Source organism: Camellia sinensis, chromosome 4 (assembly GCF_055761805.1).
Source record: "Camellia sinensis isolate YWXY chromosome 4, ASM5576180v1, whole genome shotgun sequence".
Taxonomy (NCBI): domain Eukaryota; kingdom Viridiplantae; phylum Streptophyta; class Magnoliopsida; order Ericales; family Theaceae; genus Camellia; species Camellia sinensis.
Genome location: NC_138964.1, coordinates 205,873,899 through 205,897,237, shown reverse-complemented (window position 1 = coordinate 205,897,237; position 23,339 = coordinate 205,873,899). Strand labels below are relative to the sequence as shown.

At 32.1% G+C, this 23,339-nt stretch overlaps 3 protein-coding genes across 8 annotated transcripts; all 3 read left to right on the top strand.

The window, feature by feature from the left end:
• Positions 1-825: 825 nt before the first annotated feature.
• On the top strand, positions 826-23,339 carry LOC114298534 (transcription repressor MYB6). Of its 6 annotated transcripts, none has more exons than XR_014328267.1 (6): positions 826-1,142; positions 1,787-1,916; positions 2,321-2,740; positions 7,007-7,426; positions 15,065-15,104; positions 17,136-17,566. XR_014328267.1 is itself a non-coding variant. In XM_082867380.1 (5 exons), exons 1-4 carry the CDS (start codon positions 1,009-1,011, stop codon positions 15,090-15,092), a joined length of 708 nt encoding a protein of 235 aa, XP_082723506.1. In that variant the 5' UTR covers positions 894-1,008; the 3' UTR covers positions 15,093-15,104; positions 17,136-17,566. The 6 variants fall into 6 exon arrangements, 3 of the variants coding, with proteins under 3 accessions (XP_082723506.1, XP_082723507.1, XP_082723505.1); XR_014328266.1 differs by having other exon boundaries at positions 894-1,138; XR_014328268.1 differs by lacking the exons at positions 7,007-7,426; positions 15,065-15,104 and adding an exon at positions 23,022-23,339 and having other exon boundaries at positions 894-1,138; positions 17,136-17,214.
• LOC145824398 (protein FAR1-RELATED SEQUENCE 5-like) lies at positions 18,537-21,139 on the top strand. The gene is made up of 3 exons (XM_082924045.1): positions 18,537-18,549; positions 20,193-20,381; positions 20,577-21,139. Exons 1-3 carry the CDS (start codon positions 18,537-18,539, stop codon positions 21,137-21,139), a joined length of 765 nt encoding a protein of 254 aa, XP_082780171.1.
• On the top strand, positions 21,273-21,907 carry LOC114298542 (protein FAR1-RELATED SEQUENCE 9). Its single transcript, XM_082924044.1, has 2 exons — positions 21,273-21,504; positions 21,654-21,907. Exons 1-2 carry the CDS (start codon positions 21,273-21,275, stop codon positions 21,905-21,907), a joined length of 486 nt encoding a protein of 161 aa, XP_082780170.1.

The following is a 23,339-nucleotide window of genomic DNA, read 5'->3' as shown; positions in this document are numbered from 1 at the left end:
CTACAAATGGTCACTTTTAAGAGCAATCCCTTTGTTCAGATTGATTTTCAGAAATAATTTTTTTGATAAATTATCTCCCTAAATTTTACTGACATCTTCGTACTTATAATTTCAATTAATTCAATTTTGAAATTTATTTTTAGATTGTGTGTCAATCTGGTCTAATTGATAATGCTGTTAGTATTTTTGACGAAAAATTATCACTGAATTGATTGAGGTTAACTCATTAAATTGAATAAATTTATAATTTTGCCGTTGAAAATATAACATCATAAAATATTATTAAGAGTTGTAATCTAAATTAAGACAATATCATAAATTTATTATCAAAATCAAAACAATTGGAATTATAGAAACCAAAATGATCAAAGTACATGGACTACCGTCATAATTTATCCTAATTTTTTTATTTTTTATCTTTCTAAACATTTTTCCCTTTTTTCAAAATTAAAAAAATTTATATTTAATTGTGTTATCGGTTTCTATCTTAAAAGATTTTTTTTTGGGAGAATTACAATTCAATGATATTTTAATAAAATATTTACAAATGAAAAACTTCAGAATTTTAATTATTAATGTTCATAAAATTTACCATTACTGTGTATTATTTATTTATTTAATTATGGTATAAATTTACACTAAATAATAATTTCCGTTTTTTATTTTGTGGAGTGATTATATGGATGGGGTGAAGGATGGAGACGTATTCTTAACGGTAAAAGTTAGCACTGTTTATGGGTTGAAGGAGTTGTGTGTGGCCACTGACCAGACCAACCCACCACCTAAACGGCCAAAACTGCCAGTCCAAGTCAACCCATTCCTCTTGTCATAGACTTTTGGAGTGGTGGGATGGAGGTATATTTAGGTCACCTTTCTCTCTCTTTCTCTGCCCTCAAATCAGTGCCCTCTCTCTCTCTCTCTCTCTCTCTCTCTCTCTCTCTCTCTGGTTGTTGGTGTTTCCATTTGGGTATTGGAAGAGTATAGGATAAAGAAGAAAAAGAAGAAGGAATGAGGAAGCCATGCTGTGATAAAAAAGAAACACACAAGGGAGCATGGACAAAGCAAGAAGACCAGAAGCTTATCCATTACATTCACACCCATGGTGAAGGTTCTTGGAGTACCCTCCCCATGGCTGCTGGTTGGTATCTCTCTCTCTCTCTCTCAAAAACCTCACTTTTTTTCTTTTCTTTTTTTAATGACATAAACATGTAGGAAAATATTAAACACAACCTTTTGGACACAATAGATTTAGGTGTTGTCTGATAAGCTTTCTTTAATTCATTTAAATTTTTTTTGATAAAACTAAAAACTTATTTGGTGTATGAAAATATTTTGAAAATAAAGAAAAATAAAAATAAAGAAACATGTTTAGTGAGTGGCAAAGGTGGCGGTCAACGGTGGAGGGCGGACGGATGTGATGGCTAAATGGTGGCTGGAAGTCATGGGTAGTGATTGACTGGTGGTTAGAGCTCGGAACTTGTCAACAGTCAATCAGAGATGATGAAGAGTGAAAATTTGTCTTAAAAATAAAATAAAATAAGTGAAAATAATTTTTTTTTTCATTTCTAAAAAAATTTTAAAATAAAACTAATATGTCAAACAAGTTTTCGTTTTCAAATTCTAAAAAGAATGAAAAGGAAAACATTACAAAAAATGTCTTAAATTCTTGCAAATGAGAATACTTAAATTTTTAATTTTAATAGACCTTAGAAATTATGACAAAATTGAACTACTCTAAGTTAATTTGAATCATATATGTCTTACCTGGTTGTTTCATGTGGATTAGGGTTGCATCGTTGTGGTAAAAGTTGCAGACTAAGATGGATAAATTATCTAAGGCCAGACATCAAACGGGGCAATTTTGCTCAAGATGAAGAGGATCTCATTATCAAGCTCCACGCCCTCCTTGGCAACCGGTACCCTCTTTCTCTCTCTCTCTCTCTCTCTGTGTGTCTCAGTGTTGAAAATATTTTTTTCTAAAATAATTGTACATGTTGGCATAACAAGACCTATTAGAGGGATACTTTGGTATTTACATTATTCTCACTCAAAGTGCATTTAATAGTTCTGACATACATTTTTCATATTTTTCAAAAATTATAAATATATATATATATATATATAGACTTATTCTTCCACGAGTGCTCTCAACCTCGCACTTGGAATACAACCTAGGGCTTAAATTCTCTTCAATCCACGCGTCTGATCCGCTTGAGAGCGTCCAGTCTTTTTTACAGATAGGACTTGTGTAGAAAACTGGGTGCAATTGCTGTTGCTTGCCTCTACTATGGCTAATTAATGAATCTTTATGGACTGTTAGGTGGTCCCTGATAGCTGGAAGGTTACCGGGGCGAACGGACAATGAAGTAAAGAACTACTGGAATTCTCACATAAAGAGAAAGCTAATAAGAATTGGTATCGATCCAAACAACCATCGATTGAACCAAACCCTTCCTCGCCCACAAAACCAGTCCATGTCAAATCTCACCACGTCATCTGAGTCCACCAATGATGCCTCCAAGCCATTGAAAGCCTTCACCGGCAACGATGGGGTGTCGGTCAACGCCACTTGCCTTGAAGATGACAATTCAAGCTCAAATGAGTTGAACTTGAACCTTGATCTCACCATTGCCATTCCTTGTGCTTTTTCTTTGTTTGAGGGAAAGAAGGGACAAGAAAAGGAGTTGAAAGTGGCCAAGGAGAGTGAAAGTGACCAGCTTCCTACCCTTCTTCTATTTAGGTAATGATTTTTGTGGTGTAGTTTGGATTGTAGATTGTATTGTTCTCTGATAATAGATGTACCGATTGGGAAAATTACACACTAGGAGTTTGGTTTTGTTGAATAATTACATAACATTACCTAGTTTTTTGATGTATTAATTTGAGTTAGAATGATAGTGCCAAATTTTAATAAAGAAAATACACGCAGCTAATTAGATTTTCAATTCAATTTTTCATGAGAGGGCCAGTGAAATTACCGTACGGCACATTCAGCTGAATGGAAAGAAATTTAAACTTCTTACAACATTAACAAAATTATTTTTTTCTATTCACAACTTTTGTTGCAAAACATACTCATTTTAAAAGAAAACAGATAAAAGAAATACAAAAAAGGAAGAGAAAATAGAAGACTAAAGATCGCAGTCCCATTTTTCTAATGTACTCTTATTCCAAAGTACCCTCTTTATCATACCATTTTTATGTATCGTCTGATACAGATGGAGTTTGAAACAGAGGGTGGAATAGAGGATTCAGCTCCTGAGATCGATCTTAGTATTTGGAACAAGACATTCACACCCAGGAAAAAATTTAGGATTTTTTGCGGCTCTGATCATGAGGTGAATCGGGTAGAAGATTTCCATTACAATCATACAAAATTTTCCCAGAACAATCCAAAGGCCTGCACTTCTCTCCCATCATGATCGTCCTCCTCCACACTGCTGCTTCATCAACATCAAGTTCTTCCTCTTCTTTTTCTTCATGCTGGACCTTCCTCCAAGAGATCATCTTAACCATTAAATTACTTTGCAACCTTGAAACAGGCTTCTTGTCGCCCAATTCCACGGTTCTTTCCTCCTTTCGTCTGTGTGAACCACATAGAAATGTGACAATGGAGAATATAGAGAAGGCTCCTATTAGTATAAAGAGACAGGTGAATGACATGGACAAGAGTGGGAGTTTTTGCATGGAAAGGCTTGGTACAGGTCTTGCCATAATGCCAATGCCAATGAGAGAGAGAGAGAGAGAGAGAGAGAGAGAGAGAGAGAGAGAGATGGGAAGCAAGAACAAAGAGAAGAGAGAGAAGAGAAGGAAGCTATATTAGATAACAATCCTTCTATTCTGGAAGGAAGGATTGTTGTCTTGTTCTTGTCACAATATCACATTGTTATCTGATAAGGTGTTTATCTATCAGAAGCAAAGAGTCAAACGACCAATGTGCGTGAACTGTCACTTTTTGACTTTTTAATTATTTTTAGAATGAATTTTTGGGCATTTTAGTTTTTGTGAGAGATAAAATTAAATAATTATGGTTTGAATATGATATTTTATCTTATTAGATTAAAAAACTTATTTTATTTTTTTGTGGCTAAAATAAAGCCAACCCAACCCAACTCATTCCAAATCTTCATGCCAAACGAATCCTATGCGGCCTTCGGGCTAAGCTTCCATCCAATCCACAATTTAAAGTGCGGGGTTTACTTTAAATGATTTTATAATTATTTTGATTTTAATTCATTGATTTAAATTGTATATATTTTTTTAATCTCTTGAAGAGATCATTCATTAAAAATAAAAAATAAAAAAAATGGTCACATATGCTTTTTTTTTTTTTTTGATTCATGAGAATAAGTTAAAACAAAGAGTTCCAAACAAAGTAGTCCTGGGATAGTTATTCCCTTACAGAGTTGGCATTCACCATATCAGTGATAAGAAAAGATAAAAGATAGCTAGGTGGATTCTCCAGAAACACAAGATGTTCTTCTTGATTAACTCCAACGTTGGCCAAAGCATCAGCACAGTGGTTTCCTTCTCGGGGGGTATGCTGGATAGAGCACTGGCACCTGCTGAGAAGGAATTTGGCATCTTCAATAATGGCTTGATAGGGTGAATTGTTGGAAGCACCTTCCGTGAGCATTTCCATTGCATTGTGAGAATCTGTTTCAATGATGATATTGAATAGCCCTTTTTGCATAATAATGGTCAGCCCTCTGTATATTCCTCAGATTTCTGCTTCTAGGCTAGTGCAATGGCCTAGGTACCCATGATAACCCCATATCCAAGAGCCAACTTCATCTCTGAGCAGGCTATACCATAGCCTGACTGTCTTGGATCCCCTTTGGAGCATCCATTAGTGTTGAGTTTAAGTTTTCCTGCAATGGGACAAGACCAAATAGTTAGTACAAAGTTTATGTAATTTGGATTGAGGTCATTCTGAAAAGCTTGTTGAGTTGCCCCTGCTTGCTCTAGAATGAGTTTGGCACTTATAGATGGGCATTGGGCATTGAGTTTGGTTCTCAAAGACTACTCTGTTTCTTTCCTTCCAAATGTTCCAAAGTGCTATAATGAAGACTAAAGGCCATTCCAAAGTTCTCAACCCAAAATCAAAATTAATTGATAATAGATAGAAAAATTTATAGATTATATAAATTGAACTAAATGGTGCACTTTAATTACAACGGGGTGAACTGGATCTCGTAATTTAATGGGTAGTTTAGATTTAATTAAAAAATTAAATTTAAATTTCTCATAATTTTTATGTGACAAATTTATCTCTTACTTTATGTTAATTTTTAGAGTAATGGTAGAGGGTCACAAAAATTGTGACTCAAATGGCTCAAAATTGTCAAAACGACGTTGTTTTGGGCGTAAAACGACACGAAACGACGTCGTTTTGACAGTTTTGAACCATTTGAGCCACACTTTTTGTGACGCTCAAACATTTTTCTTATTTTTAACTCTCCAAACACCTCCTTGTTTACTACGCCCTTCCTCGTATCTGGTGCCTAGGTTCTAAATGTGTCACATCATGTCGTAGCTACTACATATAAGTGCACAGAAAGTTAAGCTTGGTAGGTTCTAGAACTTTGGTGGTGGTGAGCAAAATTTTTAAGTTCAAATTGGATCAAAGGAGGTTGGGCCCTGATCCCGTGATTGGGACACTATTTAACTACAGAGGTTCTTTCTTGAGAAAATTATAAATCAGTAGTGCTTTTAAAAAATATTTATAAATATATAAAATTTTTTTATAAATTTAATTATTAAAATTAATAAAATTTATCACTAATTAATTTTTTATTTTTTTTTATGGAAGACATACACTTGTTTTTTTATTTTATTTATTTTGTTTTTTTTTGTACTGGGAAGACATACACTCAATTGTAATTTTTTCTTCTTTATTTGTTTTGAATCAGCACCTTTGCTTGTTTTGGGCATGATGAAGAAATAAATTGGAGTGTCTTCTAAGCGAAGACCATACAAATATAATATTTTATAGCACAGTTACAAATTAATAAATTAAACAATAAATCTCAATCAAAATAAATAAATTAGTTAAACAATAAATAAATACATTAGGTTGATGGACACGCATTTCCATTCCAAGGCAATCCTGAGGGCACCAACCTAACCAATCACGTAATATTTTAGCTGTGATGTAATTGGTTAAATGGGTGAATTTTAAAATTTTGTATTGAGTAATTAAGAAATATAAAAAAATATAATAATTTGTGATTAAGTAAGGACATGATCACGTGACAATCTTAAATCAAGAAATAATTTTTCGACCTAACCTAGAATCAAACATATATAATTGAATATATTTGGGTATCAAACACCAATACTTATTAAAATTAAATGTTCAAATATAAATTTTTATATAAATATGAATTGCTGAGTTATACATTTGATTCAATCAATAGATATGCGGGGTTAAATAAATTATAATAACACCATCGACAACAAAAAAAAAAAAAGAAAAAGAAAAAAGAGTTGCATCTTTATTATCACAATATTTAGGCCTTGTTTAGCATAATCTAAAAAAATTAAAAAGTTAAAAAATCACTAATCATACCATCTTATTTAAATCACATCACTCCAAATCCCCTTAGTATAAGAAGAACGTTGAAAAAAAAAAAAAATTATTCTCATTCAAAGAAATTACTGTGATTATATCAGAAAAATTTCAAATTTTTCATTCAAAAAGTAAAAAAAAATCAAAAATTCATTATCCTCGTTCAAAGTGCATTTAATAGTTCTGACATACATTTTTCATATTTTTCAAAAATTATAAATATATATATATAGACTTATTCTTCCACGAGTGCTCTCAACCTCGCACTTGGAATACAACCTAGGGCTTAAATAATAAATTCTCTTCAATCCACGCGTCTGATCCGCTTGAGAGCGTCCAGTCTTTTTTACAAATAGGACTTGTGTAGAAAACTGTGTGCAATTGCTGTTGCTTGCCTCTACTATGGCTAATTAATGAATCTTTATGGACTGTTAGGTGGTCCCTGATAGCTGGAAGGTTACCGGGGCGAACGGACAATGAAGTGAAGAACTACTGGAATTCTCACATAAAGAGAAAGCTAATAAGAATTGGTATCGATCCAAACAACCATCGATTGAACCAAACCCTTCCTCGCCCACAAAACCAGTACATGTCGAATCTCACCACGTCGTCTGAGTCCACCAATGATGCCTCCAAGCCATTGAAAGCCTTCACCGACAACGATAGGGTGTCGCTCAACGCAACTTGCCCTGAAGATGACAATTCAAGCTCAAATGAGTTGAACTTGAACCTTGATCTCACCATTGCCGTTCCTTGTGCTTTTTCTTTGTTTGAGGGAAAGAAGGGATAAGAAAAGGAGTTGAAAGTGGCCACGAAGGGTGAAAGTGACCACCTTCCTACCCTTCTTCTATTTAGGTAATGATTTTTGTGGTGTAGTTTGGAGGGAAAGTCTATACAAAAAATCAATGGCTAGAATTGAGTCACATTATTAAAAATGACATGTTAAATAGGTCATTTTTTATAGTTATGAGTTAAAATCATATTTTTCATAATTATAATTAAATTGATCATAACTTAGTTATAATCACGTCTCATAACCAATACCATTTTGTTCATAACTAATATCACATATTTTATAACCAAAACCATTTTGTTCATAACTAATATCACATATTTCATAATCATAATGACATATCTCATAACCAACACCACTTTGATCATAACAAATATCATATATCTCATAACTACTACTCACATAAATCATAATCACATCTCATAATTAGTCCCTTTGAGTCATAACTAACATCACATATCTTATAACCACTATTCTCATATCTCGTAACCAACACCATTTTGTCATAACCAACATCACATATCTCATAACCACTAATCACATATCTTATAATTAACACCTTTTTGCTCATAACCACACCACTTTGATCATAACCGATATCACATATCTCATAACTACTAATCACATATCTTATAACCAACATCACATATCTCATAACCACTAGTCACATAACCAATACCTCATAACTCATAACCATTAATACATATAGCATAACCATACCCTTTGACACCACTTTGCTCATAATCATTACCCACATATCTCATAACCACTAAGACATATAGCATAACCAAACACCTTTTGACATCACTTTGCTCATAACAATTACACACATATCTCATAACCACTAACACATATAGTATAACCAAACACCCTTTGACACCACTTTGCTCATAACCATTACCCACGTATCTCATAACCACTAACACATATAGCATAACCAAACACCCTTTGACACCACTTTGCTCATAACCATTACCCGCATATCTCATAACCAATAACACATATAGCATAACCAAACACCCTTTGACACCACTTTGCTCATAACCATTACCCACATATCTCATAACCACTAACACATATAGCATAACCAAACACCCTTTGACACCACTTTGCTCATAGCCATTACTCACATATCTCATAACGACTAACACATATAGCATAACCAAACATCCTTTGACACCACTTTACTCATAACCATTACCCACATATCTTATAACTACTAACACATATAGCACAACCAAACACCTTTGACACCACTTTGCTTATAACCATTACCCACATATCTCATAACCAACATCACATATATCATAACTACTAATCACATATCTCATAACCAAACACTCTTTGACTTATAACTATACCACTCTGCTCATAACCAAAATCACATATCTCATAATTACTAATCATATATCTCATTACTTTTACCCACATATGTTATAACCACATCTCATAACCAGCACCTTTTGTTTCATAATCAATATCACATATCATAACCACTAATCATATATTTCATAACCACTACCCACATGTAGGGGTGTAAATTTGGCCCACGAGCTCGCGGTACACCCCAAGTCTGCTCGTGCCCTAGGTAGGCCCAACTAGGCTCGAGCCTAAACCCAGCCTAAGATATGTGTTCTAGAGCCCAGCCCGACCTTGGTGTTATGGAGTGTGACCCATCTCGTGAACTCATCTGGCTTGACTCGACCCCAATGGCTTCCTGCCCCCCTTGTCAGTGCAATGGTCAAAAATTTAAATCAAAACAATTTGAAAGAGTCATATAATCGTTAATTCCACCAACATTCAATTTTTATTTTATTTTATTTATATATATATATATATATAAATTAACTCATCCCTCCCAAGTCCTATAAATATCACCCCTCTCACATTTTATTTCTCACAAACAAATCTGTCTCTCAAACTCTCATTCTCTCTAAACTCTTTAACTCTCTCAATTAATTTTGAACTGTTATCTCTAAGTGACAATTGCAATTGATCACCTATCTCTATTTTAGCTTTATTTTTGGTCACGGTATCTTCATTAAAGATAATAGAAATAATAATATACAAACGATAGACTTTTTAAAATATCTATGTACACTTATAGACATATATATATATATATATATATAATTTAACTAAATTTTAATAAAAATATGCTGAAAAAAATTATCTATGACGTGATTTTATTTTGTTGTACTAAATAATTTTTTTCCTAAATTTTTTTTCCAACTATTCTTCATTTTTTTCTCCACTCAATTTTCTTTCCCTTGATTTGTCCTAGTTGTGCCTGAGTTCTCTCTACTTCTTAATCAGACTTCTCTATTTCGGTGAAATCATCGAATGACCATCGTTGATAGTTCTTCCTCACTGGATTCTTCTTCTCTATACTCTTGTGTCTCTGCAATAGATCCTTGAACTCGTCACTATTTTCTCTGTGTATGTGACGCCCCAAATTTTTTTTAAACATCAAGGGAAATTAAATAAACAAAATGACTTAATAAACTAAAAAGTTGACATCTTAATAGGATATTCCAGCTCTCGTACATAACCAAAGATTCAAATAATATTTAATAAAAACTTAAGATTATCCAAATACAACATCAAATGAAATTATAAGGTCCTTAATAGCTAATTTATAAGATAATAGAGTTATTCGACTTTAGTCATGATTTCAGGTCAGCCAGGGCTCTACGTTAGCGTCAACTCCATTTCAGCTTCAATTATTTCCTCGCCAAAACCTGGCATAAAACGCCAGGACAACAAAAATATATGCCATGAGTTTTGCAACACAGTAAGAAAACATAACCAACCTACCATTCTTTTTAAGAGAAAAATAATGAGATTATAAACATGAGATAACAATATAATTGTAAGCATAAATTACAACCATTAAAATAATTCCAATAATTTTAATAAATTAGGTGACACTCGAAATCTCACCAAAGAGATTTAACTTACCAACCACTAAGCATGGCAACGGTTAATTTGAACCCCTCCCATGGTCAAATATTTTAGTGTTATAAACCGTAACTACCAGGGATGCCCACGTCCGGAGTTATATACCCAAGTAGTAGCATCCGTGGTCTGCCCCAAGGAAACGATCTGCCAGGGGTACGTAACCTCCCTGTGTGCCACCGGCACATCCACCCTTATTCCAAAGCCAAATACTGAAAATGGTTCAAATAAGTCCCGTGCCATCTTAGAGTTTCACAACACAATTTACGTGATAATTCTCAAAACCAGGGCTCACCCTGAACAACCGGTATTAACCGTCAATCCCTTGATTTCATACACTCTTTAAAATCAGGACTCACCCTGAACAACCGGTATTAACCGTCAACTCTTAATTTCGTACACTCTTTAAAACCAAGACTCACTCTGAACAACTGGTATTAACCGTCAATTGTTAACTTTGTATATGTCGTTAATCATTTCAGTTAATTTTGATATTACTCACAAATAATTCCAATTTTTAATTACAATTGATGTTATACCAACTCATTAAAATTCTCAACATAAAATATTACACATGTCACACAATAATAAATAAATATACAGCATTTAAATAAACAATTTATTTAAACCATGGCATGAAATAATAATTTAGATACAGAGAAAATAAACCAAAGTCACACACGTGCATGGATCTTTAATTTACAAGATTAGACTACCACAATATTAAATAAACCACAATACACCCATACATGGATTACTAATTTACTATATTTGATGAATTGGACCAACACAATAACTGATTTTTATCCGAATAAATAATTAAGGTCATGATCTTAAACCTGTCTAGAAATTTTCAGGTTATACCTTAGGTAATAAAAATTATAAATAAATTATTTATACAGTTCTAAAATTCGTGAAAATGTACAGAATATTCAATAAATATGTTTGGGTCATTTTTCAGAAATAAATTCCCAAAAATAAGTTATAAATAATTCTGTAAAATTCCCAGAAATTTTATGACACAGATTTATCACATTTTCTTAAATTAATTCCATACTTAAATTTATAAATCAGATCCATAATCTAAAATTTTAGTATGAAATTAGACTTCTCAAATTTAATATTTTAGTTAGAAATTACCAGATTTGGTTTAATATAGAATTTTTAATAAGTTTTTAAACATATAGTAAAATCTGTCTTACAGTAGCAGATTTAATTATAAATTTGTATAAATTCGTAACAAGCTCAATAATTGTTGAAAAATTGTTGGATGAACTAGACATTATTATCAACAACTTTGTAGAAGAAATCCTTTCAAAATTTTGAGCATAAAATTGTCTAAAAATTCGTACAAGTTTCTGGCAGATTGAAGAGTTATATAATCGAACCAAATAAAATCTTTAATCATCTCTTTAATGGCACAAACTACGCATGCAAGTCTAATTCCAGTATTATATCATGATTTTAAGGCTACTAATAAAGAAATGACCTTCAAATATTTAACATACCAATCACAAATTTACATACAACTATAAAAAAAATTTTATCTAAAGTTTTAGCTATGTTAACATATGAACACAAATCTAAAAATTTAACAATTAAAAAGAATAAGACGGTTATGAGAGTTTTGTTACTATGTTAGGTTGTTAACGATTTATCGTCCGAATTTGATTTATGATTCTGATCGTAAGAAATGATCGTCCTGGCTCCATGACCGTCTTGCTGAAATTTCACATCAATCGGACGCGATCTCACCGTTGATCTGCCATTGGATTCTCTTAGAACTTTTAGTTGTTGATCATCATCTTAGACTCAGAATTTGCAAGATCTAACCCCAAAAATGGATTCTACACGTCGAAAAACCTAAGGATGGTCATCCCCAAAGTCATAAGACCACTCGATTAACCTAAAGGTACTAGGGTGCACCGTAGCACCATGGGTCGAGAAACACTGGATAAAATTTAAGCTCATCTTCTCCAACAGCCGTAGCATGCACGAACAGAAGAACCAGAATTTTAGTTTCAATGTCACCAGTTCAAATGCTTGTATCTTCTTCATCGTAACTCCGTTTTATCTTATTTTTCTGTCATTGGATTCAACTCACGACCTAGTTTTTGGTTCACTACTCACACGCCTCGTTCCGTCTCTTTTTGCATGCCGTCGGATCTCCAAAATTTGACGAAAAATAAGATTATTTTCCTACCGTCTCGGACATTTTTTTCGAACCATCTTTCGGACCCCATAACTTTCTTAATCCTTAACGGTTTTACTTCATTCTTTCGTCAATCTCTTCAAATTACTTCGCACTTCATCTTACATGACCTATTTTTCTCAATTATTCCCGGAATGGATGGTTTTGGCATGCCGAAAGTAAGCCGAAAACCAACTTTTGAAATTCAAAATAAACTTCTCTAACTTTGCTTCTTTCTCCTCCATCTTCCTTCTTCTTCTCTTCCTTCACCTACAACACTTTGTGAATGGTGGTTCTAGATAATAGAAATAGGTGATGGTGGTGGTGGCGGTCCGACGGTGCGCCAATGGTGGTGAAGTTCGCGGGTTGGTGATAGTATGGGTTAAAGCCGTGACTATGGTGGTCGGGAGGAGGAGTAAGAATAGAGATAAAGAAGAAATAGTTTTGAGAATAAGAGGTGTAGAGAAAGAGAGATGAAACGGATAGAGAGAAAGCTATGAAATTGGAAGAGAAGCAAAATGAGGAAGAGTAAAAGATGATCAAAGAAAATGAAAAGAAATAAAAAAAAAAGAAATTGAACACAGCATGTTCACCACGTTTCTTTTGTTATAGGAAATGATTGCACGTGGAAGGTGGGATGTGAGAAAACATGGGGAGCAAGCCCATGGTTTCTGATTGGATTTTAGTGCAGAAAATATTAGGTTTCAGTGTAATTTGATTACAAAAAAAAAATATAGAGAAAAATATAATAAAAATATCATACGGCTCAGAAATTAATATTGAGTAATAATATAAAGTCAAAAATATTTTATTTTATTTTGTTTTGAATAAATATTCAGTATAAAAATATACAGAATATTAAATTCAAAATATTGTGAATAATTATTTAAGAAAATTAAAAATATATATATTATTTTTATTATATAAAAATACGGGGTTTCACAGTGTATTTCAACACTATTCATTCTGGTGATATTTCTGTATCTAGTAAATGCATTTATCTCGAAACTCTAGCTCTTTCACATTAATATGTCACACATATACAAACCTTTAGCCGTAGTTATGATTTTATCAATTTGTACATATGTTATAGAACTGTTGAAAAATGAATATTACGCATTTTGTTGTACTGTTCTATTATCTCAGCTCTCTTCATCTGTCAAACATCTCTCTCATTCCTTACTATCACTGTAGATATCTCCGATGTTCCTTATCGAAATAACACCATCTTTGACATTATTTTCACAGGCGATAAGTCCGTTCAGTCTCACTTTCTCATATTCCCTTTCCTTTCGCTCTATTGGTTAATCTTCTCTAACTCTCATTTTTTGTTCCATGGCTTAAGTTGTGGATTAAATTATTTAATTATTGTCATTACATTCTGTGTTTATCTGTTCCATGGCTTAAGTCGTGGTTTATAAATGGTTGTCTCAGTTTATAAATTTGAGGAAAAAATGTAAACTCAAAAAATGAGTTTAGGTTTTCAGTTTTCAGTTTTTTTTTTCAAATGATTTTTTTTTGCAATTAATTTTTTTAATTAATCATTTTTTTCAATTAATTTTTTTTTCAAATATTTTTTCCCCAATTAATTTTTTTTTTCAATTAATTTTTTAATTAACTTTTTTTTTTCATTTTTTCCAATTAATTTTTTTTTCAATTAATTTTTAATTAACTTTTTTTTTTCATTTTTTTCAATTAATTTTTTTTCAAATATTTTTTTTTCAATTATTTTTTTCCATATATTTTTTTTCCAATTAATTTTTTTTTCAATTTTTTTTAATTAATTTTTTTTCAAATAATTTTTTTTCAATTATTTTTTTAATTAATTTTTTTTCAATTATAATGTGTGTGATCCCATTGTCATAAATAATAAATATAAATATAAATTTTTTTGGCCTGAACAAACATATTTTTTAGTTTATGTTTTTAAATTTTTTTAAACATTTTGTTCAACCAAACGGGTTTGTAATTTATGTTTTTTTAAAAATAAATAAAAATCAGTTTATAAAATTTTTGCAAACATAAACCCAAAACCTAAAAGTTACCAAACGCTACCTAAAATTTTGTCTATTATGTTTACGCCAATTTATGGTGTAATTATACATTTTGTAGTTGATGAGTAAAATACCTTTTTTTATTATTAATTTTACTTAATAAAAATAGATGAGGATTTATATTAAAAATAAAAAAAAAATTTGAGTGTAAATTGATAAAATTATAAATTAATAATTTATTTTATTATAAGACTCTAAATTAATTGATTTTTTTATTATGATTATTACATAATTTCCCCCAAATAATTTCCTCCAAAAATTTGGAAGTGAAAATCAAAATTCCCTCCTTCCATGGTACACCCAGTTTAGTCCCTATTGGATGGAGGTCTCGAATAATTTTGCTTATCTAGCTTTCTCAAATTATATTTAACTCTTTGTATCGCTTTGATGCTTTTTTAATAAAGTTTGATTATTTATCCAAAAAAAAAAAACATTATATTTAACTCTTTACTTCCAAACAAAAATTCTTCTAATGATACTGATTTTAATCCGTGCAGATCAAGGATAAAACTGGTGAGCAAATAGGTGAAATTGAAGGTATGATGTGTGATTAAAAAGAAGTTTTTCTTAATGTTAGATGGCATTTATGAAAATTTGCTTCTGATCTGTTACTGTTGTATGCTGTTTCAATGGTGATTTTATTTTGATGGGAAAACATGACAACCATCTGAACAGTATGATAGCTGACCTGGAATTATCATGAAGAAAAAATTATCTGAATTGATAATGTTTTCCTGTTTCAAGCTAATAAACTATCATAACTACATTTAATCCCAAACAATTGCCCGATTTTGAGTAGTAGTCCCCCCATTCACAAATATAAATAAAAATCTTATGAACAAGGTAAGTTGTTCTAACTTATTGAACTTAACTTACAGGGAAGTGTAGTGTTAAGAGCTATATCATTTCAAAAAATGTGGTATGGACATATCATTTCATGATCCTTTTGGCTATTATGGAGTTTCAGTGTTTCATTTGTCTTTGGAATTTCAGAATGATGTAGTGAAGAACCTAGTGACTAAGTTACACTCTGCTAAAGCTAAGCTTGATTTGGTGACACAAACAAAATGCAAATTTGTTTTGGAGAATAGAAAGGTTCATATATTAAATTCTGATTTCTATAGCTTGAGTGGATGTACATAGATACTAAGGGTAGAGTGTTTTTTATTTTTTATGTCATTGTTATTATTGTTTATATTTTTACTAGCCTTTAAGTGTTTTGAATTGCCTAAAGAGTTAATGTTGCTGTTCAGAGAGAACTTCACAAACCCAAGTCTGATCGTTCTTGCATACATCTGGAGTTCGATGTATTTTTTCCTTTTATTTTTTGGTTGTGTTTGTTGTTTGATTTTGGTTTAGAAATAATCATGCAATGTTTGCCTAAATTTAGTTAATATATTGAAATAGCAGTAAAGTTTTATCCATATTATTGTTATTTTTCAGCTTTCTTACAAGTCCATTAGTGTAACTTATTTAACTACTAAACTGGGTGTATGAATTTGAGTGTAAAGTCCATGTTTTTCTGTGGTAGAATCATAGGGGGAATTGTAGTATCAAAAATCAAGTGCATAGTAATTTTTCAAAATTTTATATAATTCTGTTTATGATGACATGATAAATATATGAATATTTGCACAAATTTGCGTGATTTATCATGAAGATGACTTCCAAAATGTTGGAAACTAGACTAATAAGTTCAAAGAGTGACAAAGATACAAAGTACCCACACTTTCCATCAAAGAATAACAAACAGCCCCAAAATATGGAAACTTGTCAACTAGTGGTTTGAAAATTAATCTGAAAACTCCCGTGAATCCAATATTTTGACCTAGATGAAAATATATACGAAAAAATATTAAAGTGGCATCTTATGGTAAAATTCCAATAACCGAACATTCTTTACTTTATATCATGTTATCAAATTTTTTAGTCACCTATTATTCTTCAGAGAGAGTGAAAGAGAACACATTGATTATCTATAAAATAAGTATTAGAAGTACTATATAGACAAAAAAAATAAAAATAAATAAAAAGTGAAAATAAAATAAATTTCAGAGTAGTTTTGTAATAGTTTTGCTACTAGGAAAAAGTTTTATTGATATGAGAAATAAGTTGAAGATCACCTGTATAGGTAATCCAATGCTGACTCTAGTTTTAACGTCAAGTATGATACTTTCCATCCCATTGCATTTTCAATTCCATCGTGATTCCCTTAGCATCGCCTTCAATAATTGGAACCCCTAAAAAGATCAACAATTTTCTATCAATACCTTAAAAAAGATTAAAAATAAAATAAAATTGATGGTCCAAATAAATTTAAATTATTTTCTTTAATTCTTGTGTCTATTCTTGAAGATGATTGGCTCTACCTCTGGCCATAATAATTCCATAAAGTGAAAAATAAAATATATATATTTTTGAAGATTAAAGAAACAGAAGTTGTGGAATGACTTGCAAAATAGTATTTTTCGTACATAGATTCTTTCTTTTCTCCCCACAATCATTAATTTCCTTACGTATTGTCTTCTTTACTAACTCTATTTCAATGTTCTGTTTTGTTTGTTATAGGTCCTCAATTTCTCCATCTTAACGTAGAAGTAAAGCTATACCTCCTCCATCTCTTCTTCTCTAGCGGTTGCATTAGCAGGTGTGTTTTTTAATTTATTTGCTTTTAATTAATAGCAGGGCACTGGCGGGTGTGCTATTTTATTTATTTGTGCTGTCTTTTTTAATTTATTTGCTTTTAATTAATAGCAGGGCACTGGCGGGTGTACTATTTTATTTATTTGTGCTGTCTTTTTTTATTTATTTGTTTATTTTAATTGATAGCAGGGTACTGGCGGGTGTGCTATTTTATTTATTTGTGCTATCTTTTTTTTTTATTTATTTGTTTATTTTAATTGATAGCAGGACACTGGCAGATGTACTATTTTATTTATTTGTGCTGTCTTTTTTTATTTTTTTTTTATTTTAATTGATAGTTATTTGTTTCATGTTAATTGATAGTAGGCTAGTTGCTTCTGGTTTTTTGAATTTATTTGCTTTGAATTGATAGTAGGGCACTGGCAGGTGTGCTTTTATTTTGTTTGTTTATTTTAATTGATAGTAGGATACTTGCGAGTGTACCATCTTTTTTTTAGAGGGAGATGATGTCACAAGAGAAAGATTGAATTCATTTTTGGTTGAACTCAAATTTGTTGAATGACATGTAAATGTCTGGAAATTCTGAACTGATACTTTTGCTTCCCACCCACGACAAAAATAAACATAATTTTGAGGGAGTAGAGAAATGCACATGTTTGAAAAGAAAGAACTCTAGGGCAAATACATCACAAGAGAGTTTGGTTCAAGTAAATTCATTAATTTTGATAGACATTTGAAAATTCTATACTGAGATTTTTGCCTTCAGCCACCCATTACAGACGAAGCATGAATCCTCTAGAGTGTTTATTTTATTTTATTTTCAAGTGATTCTACATATATAATAATTGCTTCCAGAATTGTGTTGTAAGTAGTAGAAAGAATAAGGTATGGAGGGGATGTAAAATGAGAAAGACAAATAGTTGTAGTCCTATTTAAACCCTCTTTAGGGATAATAAACGAGCTGAACAATTGATTGTTATAACTTGCTTTGATAACTTTAGCGAATTTTAAAATTTGTTCAACTTTGGTTCGTTAAATTTTCGAGTCCATATCAAATGAGTTTTTCTCAAGCCAACCTCAAGTAGTTTGGTAGTTTTAGATTCATCAAACAGAGCCGAACAAGCAATTGACTATTCAAGCTTAATTTGAAAACTTTAATGAGTTTGAAAATGTGTTCAAGTTTGGCTTATTTACTTAACGAACTGAGCTCGAACGAGCTTTTAATGAGCTGAACATAAGTCGAGCTCAAGTTGTGGAATTCGTTTATCACTCCTAAAGTTGTTGAAAAAGTTGCCAATGGCTGGCGGATGGCGGTAGCTGGCAACAATGGTTGATAGCGGTAAGGTGGGACAAATAGGTGACATGTGTATAATTAGGTGATATTTGGACAAATAATTAGAAAAGTGCGTGACATGTGTATAGATAAATAACATTTGAACATATAGATAAATTTTTGGACAGATAACCTCCTTTTCATTTGAACACGTGTATAAATTTTTTTTTTTTCATTCGAGGGTATAACCTCCTTTTGCTTTCTATTGATGTTTTTATCTTCACTACCATTTTCATTTATATTAAAAAAAATTAATTTTCTTGGTATAAACCACGGTTTTATTTTATTTGGTGAATTGATTTCTTGATCTTGAGGAATCGTAAGATAAAAAAAATATATATTTTTTTTATCAATTTTATCAATTATTTGATAATTATTAGTCCCGGTTTTAGTATTTTTATTATTGTTGGTATCGATCTTGATCCAGGCCTCAATATCGATTTTCTTTTTAAGACAAAAATGGAGAATTTTCCAATCAAAATATTTTCGATCTGGATTTTTTTCCATATACATAATATCATTTTTTCCTGAATAATTTTTGATAGGGATATCCCCTAGTATATCAAAAAATTTGCCCCTATGTTTATGTGTGTTGTAATTATAAGAACTCTCTCGATTCTTATTTACTTGGAATGGTGATCCATAAATATATGGGTCCCTCTTATTTTCATAATTAATAGATCTATAAGATGAAAGATCATATCTATAGTATTTTTGAAAATTCTCATTTTGATTTGGTAATGAATATACTTCGTAATCGTTTTGTTTTTTGTAATGAATTAATAGGTCTTTTTCATATGAATTCTCTTTGTTTAAATATTGATTTTGAATTGTATGACATTGATTGATTCTATTTTTCTATTTTGCTGCTATTAATCTAGACCATCTAATCTGAGATAAATGGTATTGATAATGACCTTTTAACCAGTTTTTCCATTGATTTAGTCCAGAATTCCGAAGTTTCTTAGGTCTTAATTCATAATGAATTATTCCTTGTTTTCCAAAATAATCTTTTATTGAAGTCTTAAGAAAAAAAGATGTTCCGTGATATTGAAGAATAGATCTTAACTTATACAAAGAGGATAAGTCAAAAAAATTCTGTGAATTCTAATTACTAATATTATATATAGTCGAAATAAAATTCATTTTATTTTTATTTGTTTTATTAATTCTTTGCTGTAAAGTTATAAAATTATAAGTTTGATTAATTATTTGCTATAAGTTGGACAGTGTATAAAGTTATACTTGCGGGTGTGTTTTAGAGCAATCCAAATACCTAAAAATAACCCAAGTCAATTAAGAAAAATACCAAAGAACTCAAATGAATTGCCTTAATGAGTCTCCATATATTTTTATTTATTTGCTTTTTCCTTTTCTTTGTTTCTATTTTATTGTGTTTCTATTGATCAACCAATAATTTGATTGTTGATTACAGAGTCATTCTCTATTTATTTTGATTTTCAATAACTATGTCATTAATGGCAAGTTAGGCTATGTTTTCAATAACTATGTCATTAAATCTATGTACATTATTCTATTATTGTTTTTGTCTGTTATTTGCTCTTTTACAAAATTCTCTTATGTGATTTTAGGAATTTTCATTCATTTTATAAGATAATGTTATTCTTTTCGTATTGTTTTTGATGTAGTTATCATGGATCCTTTTGGATGTACTAAATTTGAGCGTAAGCTTGAAGATGACGAAGTTTGTGGGAATAAAGAAGAATTAGGTTCCCATGCAAATGACCCTATTCAAAGTTTAACCAAGAATGATGTTCTTGAAATGCAATTCAATTCAGAAGAGGATGCCAATGATTTCTATAATCAATATGCTAAAGGTGTGGGATTTAGCATTAGGAAAGACACGCGAACAATGCAGGCAACAAAGGTTCTTAGTAGAAAATAGGTATGCTCAAGGCAAGGCCAAAGAGCAAAGTAACACTTGGCCCGTATTGATCGAAAAAGAGCTGCCAGGGCATTGACTAGAGTTGGTTGTGATGCTCATTTTCGCATAAGGTACAATCTGGATGTAGGCAAATACATTGTCACTCACTTTAACATGGAACAAAACCATCCATTGGCAACATCACCATGTGTGCCATTTCTTCGGTCGCATAGGTTTGTAAAGATCCCCGACAAAGCTCAAGTAAAGACGTTGCACGATGTTGGTGTCAAGACAAGCCAGATAATGGATTTGTTGGTGCAACAATCTAGGTCTTTCGCGAATGTGGGTTTTATTCACAAGGATTTGCATAATTATATTCAAGCCGAGCGCAAAGTAGAAATGAAGGATGGTGATGCGGAGTGTGCTTTGGCTTATTTATGTGCAAAAGTTGATGATGACCCTTACTTCTTTTACAAGTATGACAAGGATCAAGAGAATTGGCTTGACAAATTGTTTTGCGCAGATTCAAGGTCTCGCCTAGACTATGCTGCATTTGGTGACGTGTTGGTCTTCAATACAACTTATAAAACGATTGCATATAACAAACCTTTCGTTATTTTCGCCGGGGTCAATAACCATTTTGAAACCACCATATTTGCATACAACTTGCTTGTTGATGAGACAATTGCACCATACACATGGGTTTTGTAGAAGTTGTTAGAGGCCATGGATAGCAAAAGACCGGTATCAGTGTTGACAGATGGGGATATGGCTATGCGTGAGGCAATACAAAAATTTTTCCCGAGTGCCAAGCATCATCTATGTAATTGGCATATGCACAGAAATGCCAAGCGAAATGTTCGAGTCGATGGATTTCGAGGGACATTTCAAGCATCTCATGGATCATGATGCAAATGAGGTTGTATTTGAGGAAGCTTGGAGTAAGATGGTCAGAAAATATGGCCTTCAAAATAACAAGTGGGTATCAGACACCTACAACAACAAAGGCATGTGGGCTCAGTCATATTTGCGTGGTCATTTTTTTGCAGGAATGAAAAGCAGTCAGCGTTGTGAGGGTATGCATGCTTTTTTCAATGAGCGCCTCAAACGAAAATTGAAACTATTCGAATTTGTTAGATGATTTGACATGGCCCTTTATCATTACGAAACAAAGAAGCGGATGCCGAGGCAAAAACTGACAACAGTGATTCTTGTCTTACCACAGCACTTCAGCCTCTAGAGAAAGATGCAGTAACCATCTTTACCAGACGTTTGTTCTTAATGTTCCGTAATGAAATAATTGAGGAAGCATTGTTGATTTTTGATGGAAGGAAAGAGGAGTTCGATCATCGCATATACAAATTTTCAAAGTACACTGAATTTGGTTCCACATGGGAAGTGTCATACCATCCCACAACTAGCATAATGAAATGTAGTTGCAAAAAGTTTGAGTTCTTTGGACTTCTTGAAGCCACATGATTTCTGTGATGAAATGTGAACACATGACTGAAATTCCCCCAAGTTGTGTGATGCATCGTTGGACAAAGCAAGCAAGAAAGGTTGGTGAACAACATTGCCAAGCCCAATTCTCTAACACTCTCACACAGGAGACACATTTTAGGGTTCTTTGCTCTTCTTTTACTGAAATGTGTTACTATGCCTCACAAACATTTGAAGGATTTGAAGAGGCTAGAAATGCATTTTTCACTATGACATGTCGGATGAAGCAGTTTTGCATGGCCAAGGGAACTAATGTTGATGAAGAAAAAAGTTCATTGCCGCCATTTGGGGTTGGGGATCCGAAAGTAGTGAACACGAAGGGGAATACTGGGGGATCCTACATGGCTAAACCTCGAAAGCCTTTAGCCAAGGCGATGCCAATGTTGCAGGTGTACATTATATTGTGCTTTGTGTCTTAATTTTGTTATTGTGAGGTAGTATTGGCATTTTTGTTCTCTTTAATAATTGTTGATTTACTTGACAATGTAGGGTCGTCGGCCATACAAGGAGAACTTGCCCCCAAAACGATCATAAAACGGGACAAGTGGGTAGCAGTTTGTTTGAGGAATACGATGATTATGATACAATTGGTACTCCCACCCCTTTTACACCGAAGCGTCCCAGGAATAATATGAGGCCATGTAAGACCCACCCTGTGAAGAGACGACTTTTTGTCACTAAAGTGGATACTTCTCCAGTGCAGTTGAGCAAGGATGTTAATGACTTGCGTAGTTGCGATGCACAAGTCGTCCAAAATTCAACGTTCACTGATGCGGATACGTCTCTAGGTGATTACTTTTATGGCATCTTTTCAGTTCAAATTATGTTCATTTTGCTTACATTTGCTTTGCAAATTTTATGTGTGGCTGCTTAATTCTAATTTCTTGATATGCCAAGATAGATTTTAGCTAGAACATTAATATGTCATAAGTAATTATGATGTTTACAACTTGATTATGAAAATAAATAATTTACGAACAAAAAATGACAAAAGAGTGTGTAATGACCAATATATCAAAATTCAATTTGTTATGATTTGAATCATAGATTTGAAGTGAACAAACCTTAACAACAATATAATTTGTTTTTGCAGGTGTTGCTGTGGGTAATAGTTGATATGATCGAGCGGGTGATGTTGGGAGCTAAACTAATATTTTTTTTAAAAATTTTTTGAGGACTTAAATCTGTTAGTATTTTGTATAAATGCTCTTAAATGATGGTTGATGGATATTTGTTTTGCTGTATGGAAGTTTATATTTTTTATGCACACTTCTTTTTTTTCTTGAAGAAAGAATTTTGTTAAGGGAAGAGATGGAAAATAATGCATGACTGATTTTGTAAGGAATTATCATTCACCAAACGAGGTTGTAAGAAATCGTACACTACCTTGCAGTAGTAACTCGCTTTTCAA

What these genes read in the sequence shown, in the direction of transcription:
- LOC114298534 (XM_082867379.1), top strand. Translation starts at nt 1,009, where the DNA reads ATGAGGAAGCCATGCTGTGATAAAAAAGAAACACACAAGGGAGCATGG. An exon ending in TACCCTCCCCATGGCTGCTG is followed by an intron (nt 1,139 to 1,786) that starts GTTGGTATCTCT and finishes CATGTGGATTAG; the next exon opens with GGTTGCATCGTTGTGGTAAA. An exon ending in CCTACCCTTCTTCTATTTAG is followed by an intron (nt 2,741 to 7,006) that starts GTAATGATTTTT and finishes ATGGACTGTTAG; the next exon opens with GTGGTCCCTGATAGCTGGAA.
- LOC145824398 (XM_082924045.1), top strand. An exon ending in CTATAATCAATATGCTAAAG is followed by an intron (nt 20,382 to 20,576) that starts GTGTGGGATTTA and finishes ATCTGGATGTAG; the next exon opens with GCAAATACATTGTCACTCAC.
- LOC114298542 (XM_082924044.1), top strand. Translation starts at nt 21,273, where the DNA reads ATGCCAAGCGAAATGTTCGAGTCGATGGATTTCGAGGGACATTTCAAG. An exon ending in AAGCAGTCAGCGTTGTGAGG is followed by an intron (nt 21,505 to 21,653) that starts GTATGCATGCTT and finishes GTCTTACCACAG; the next exon opens with CACTTCAGCCTCTAGAGAAA.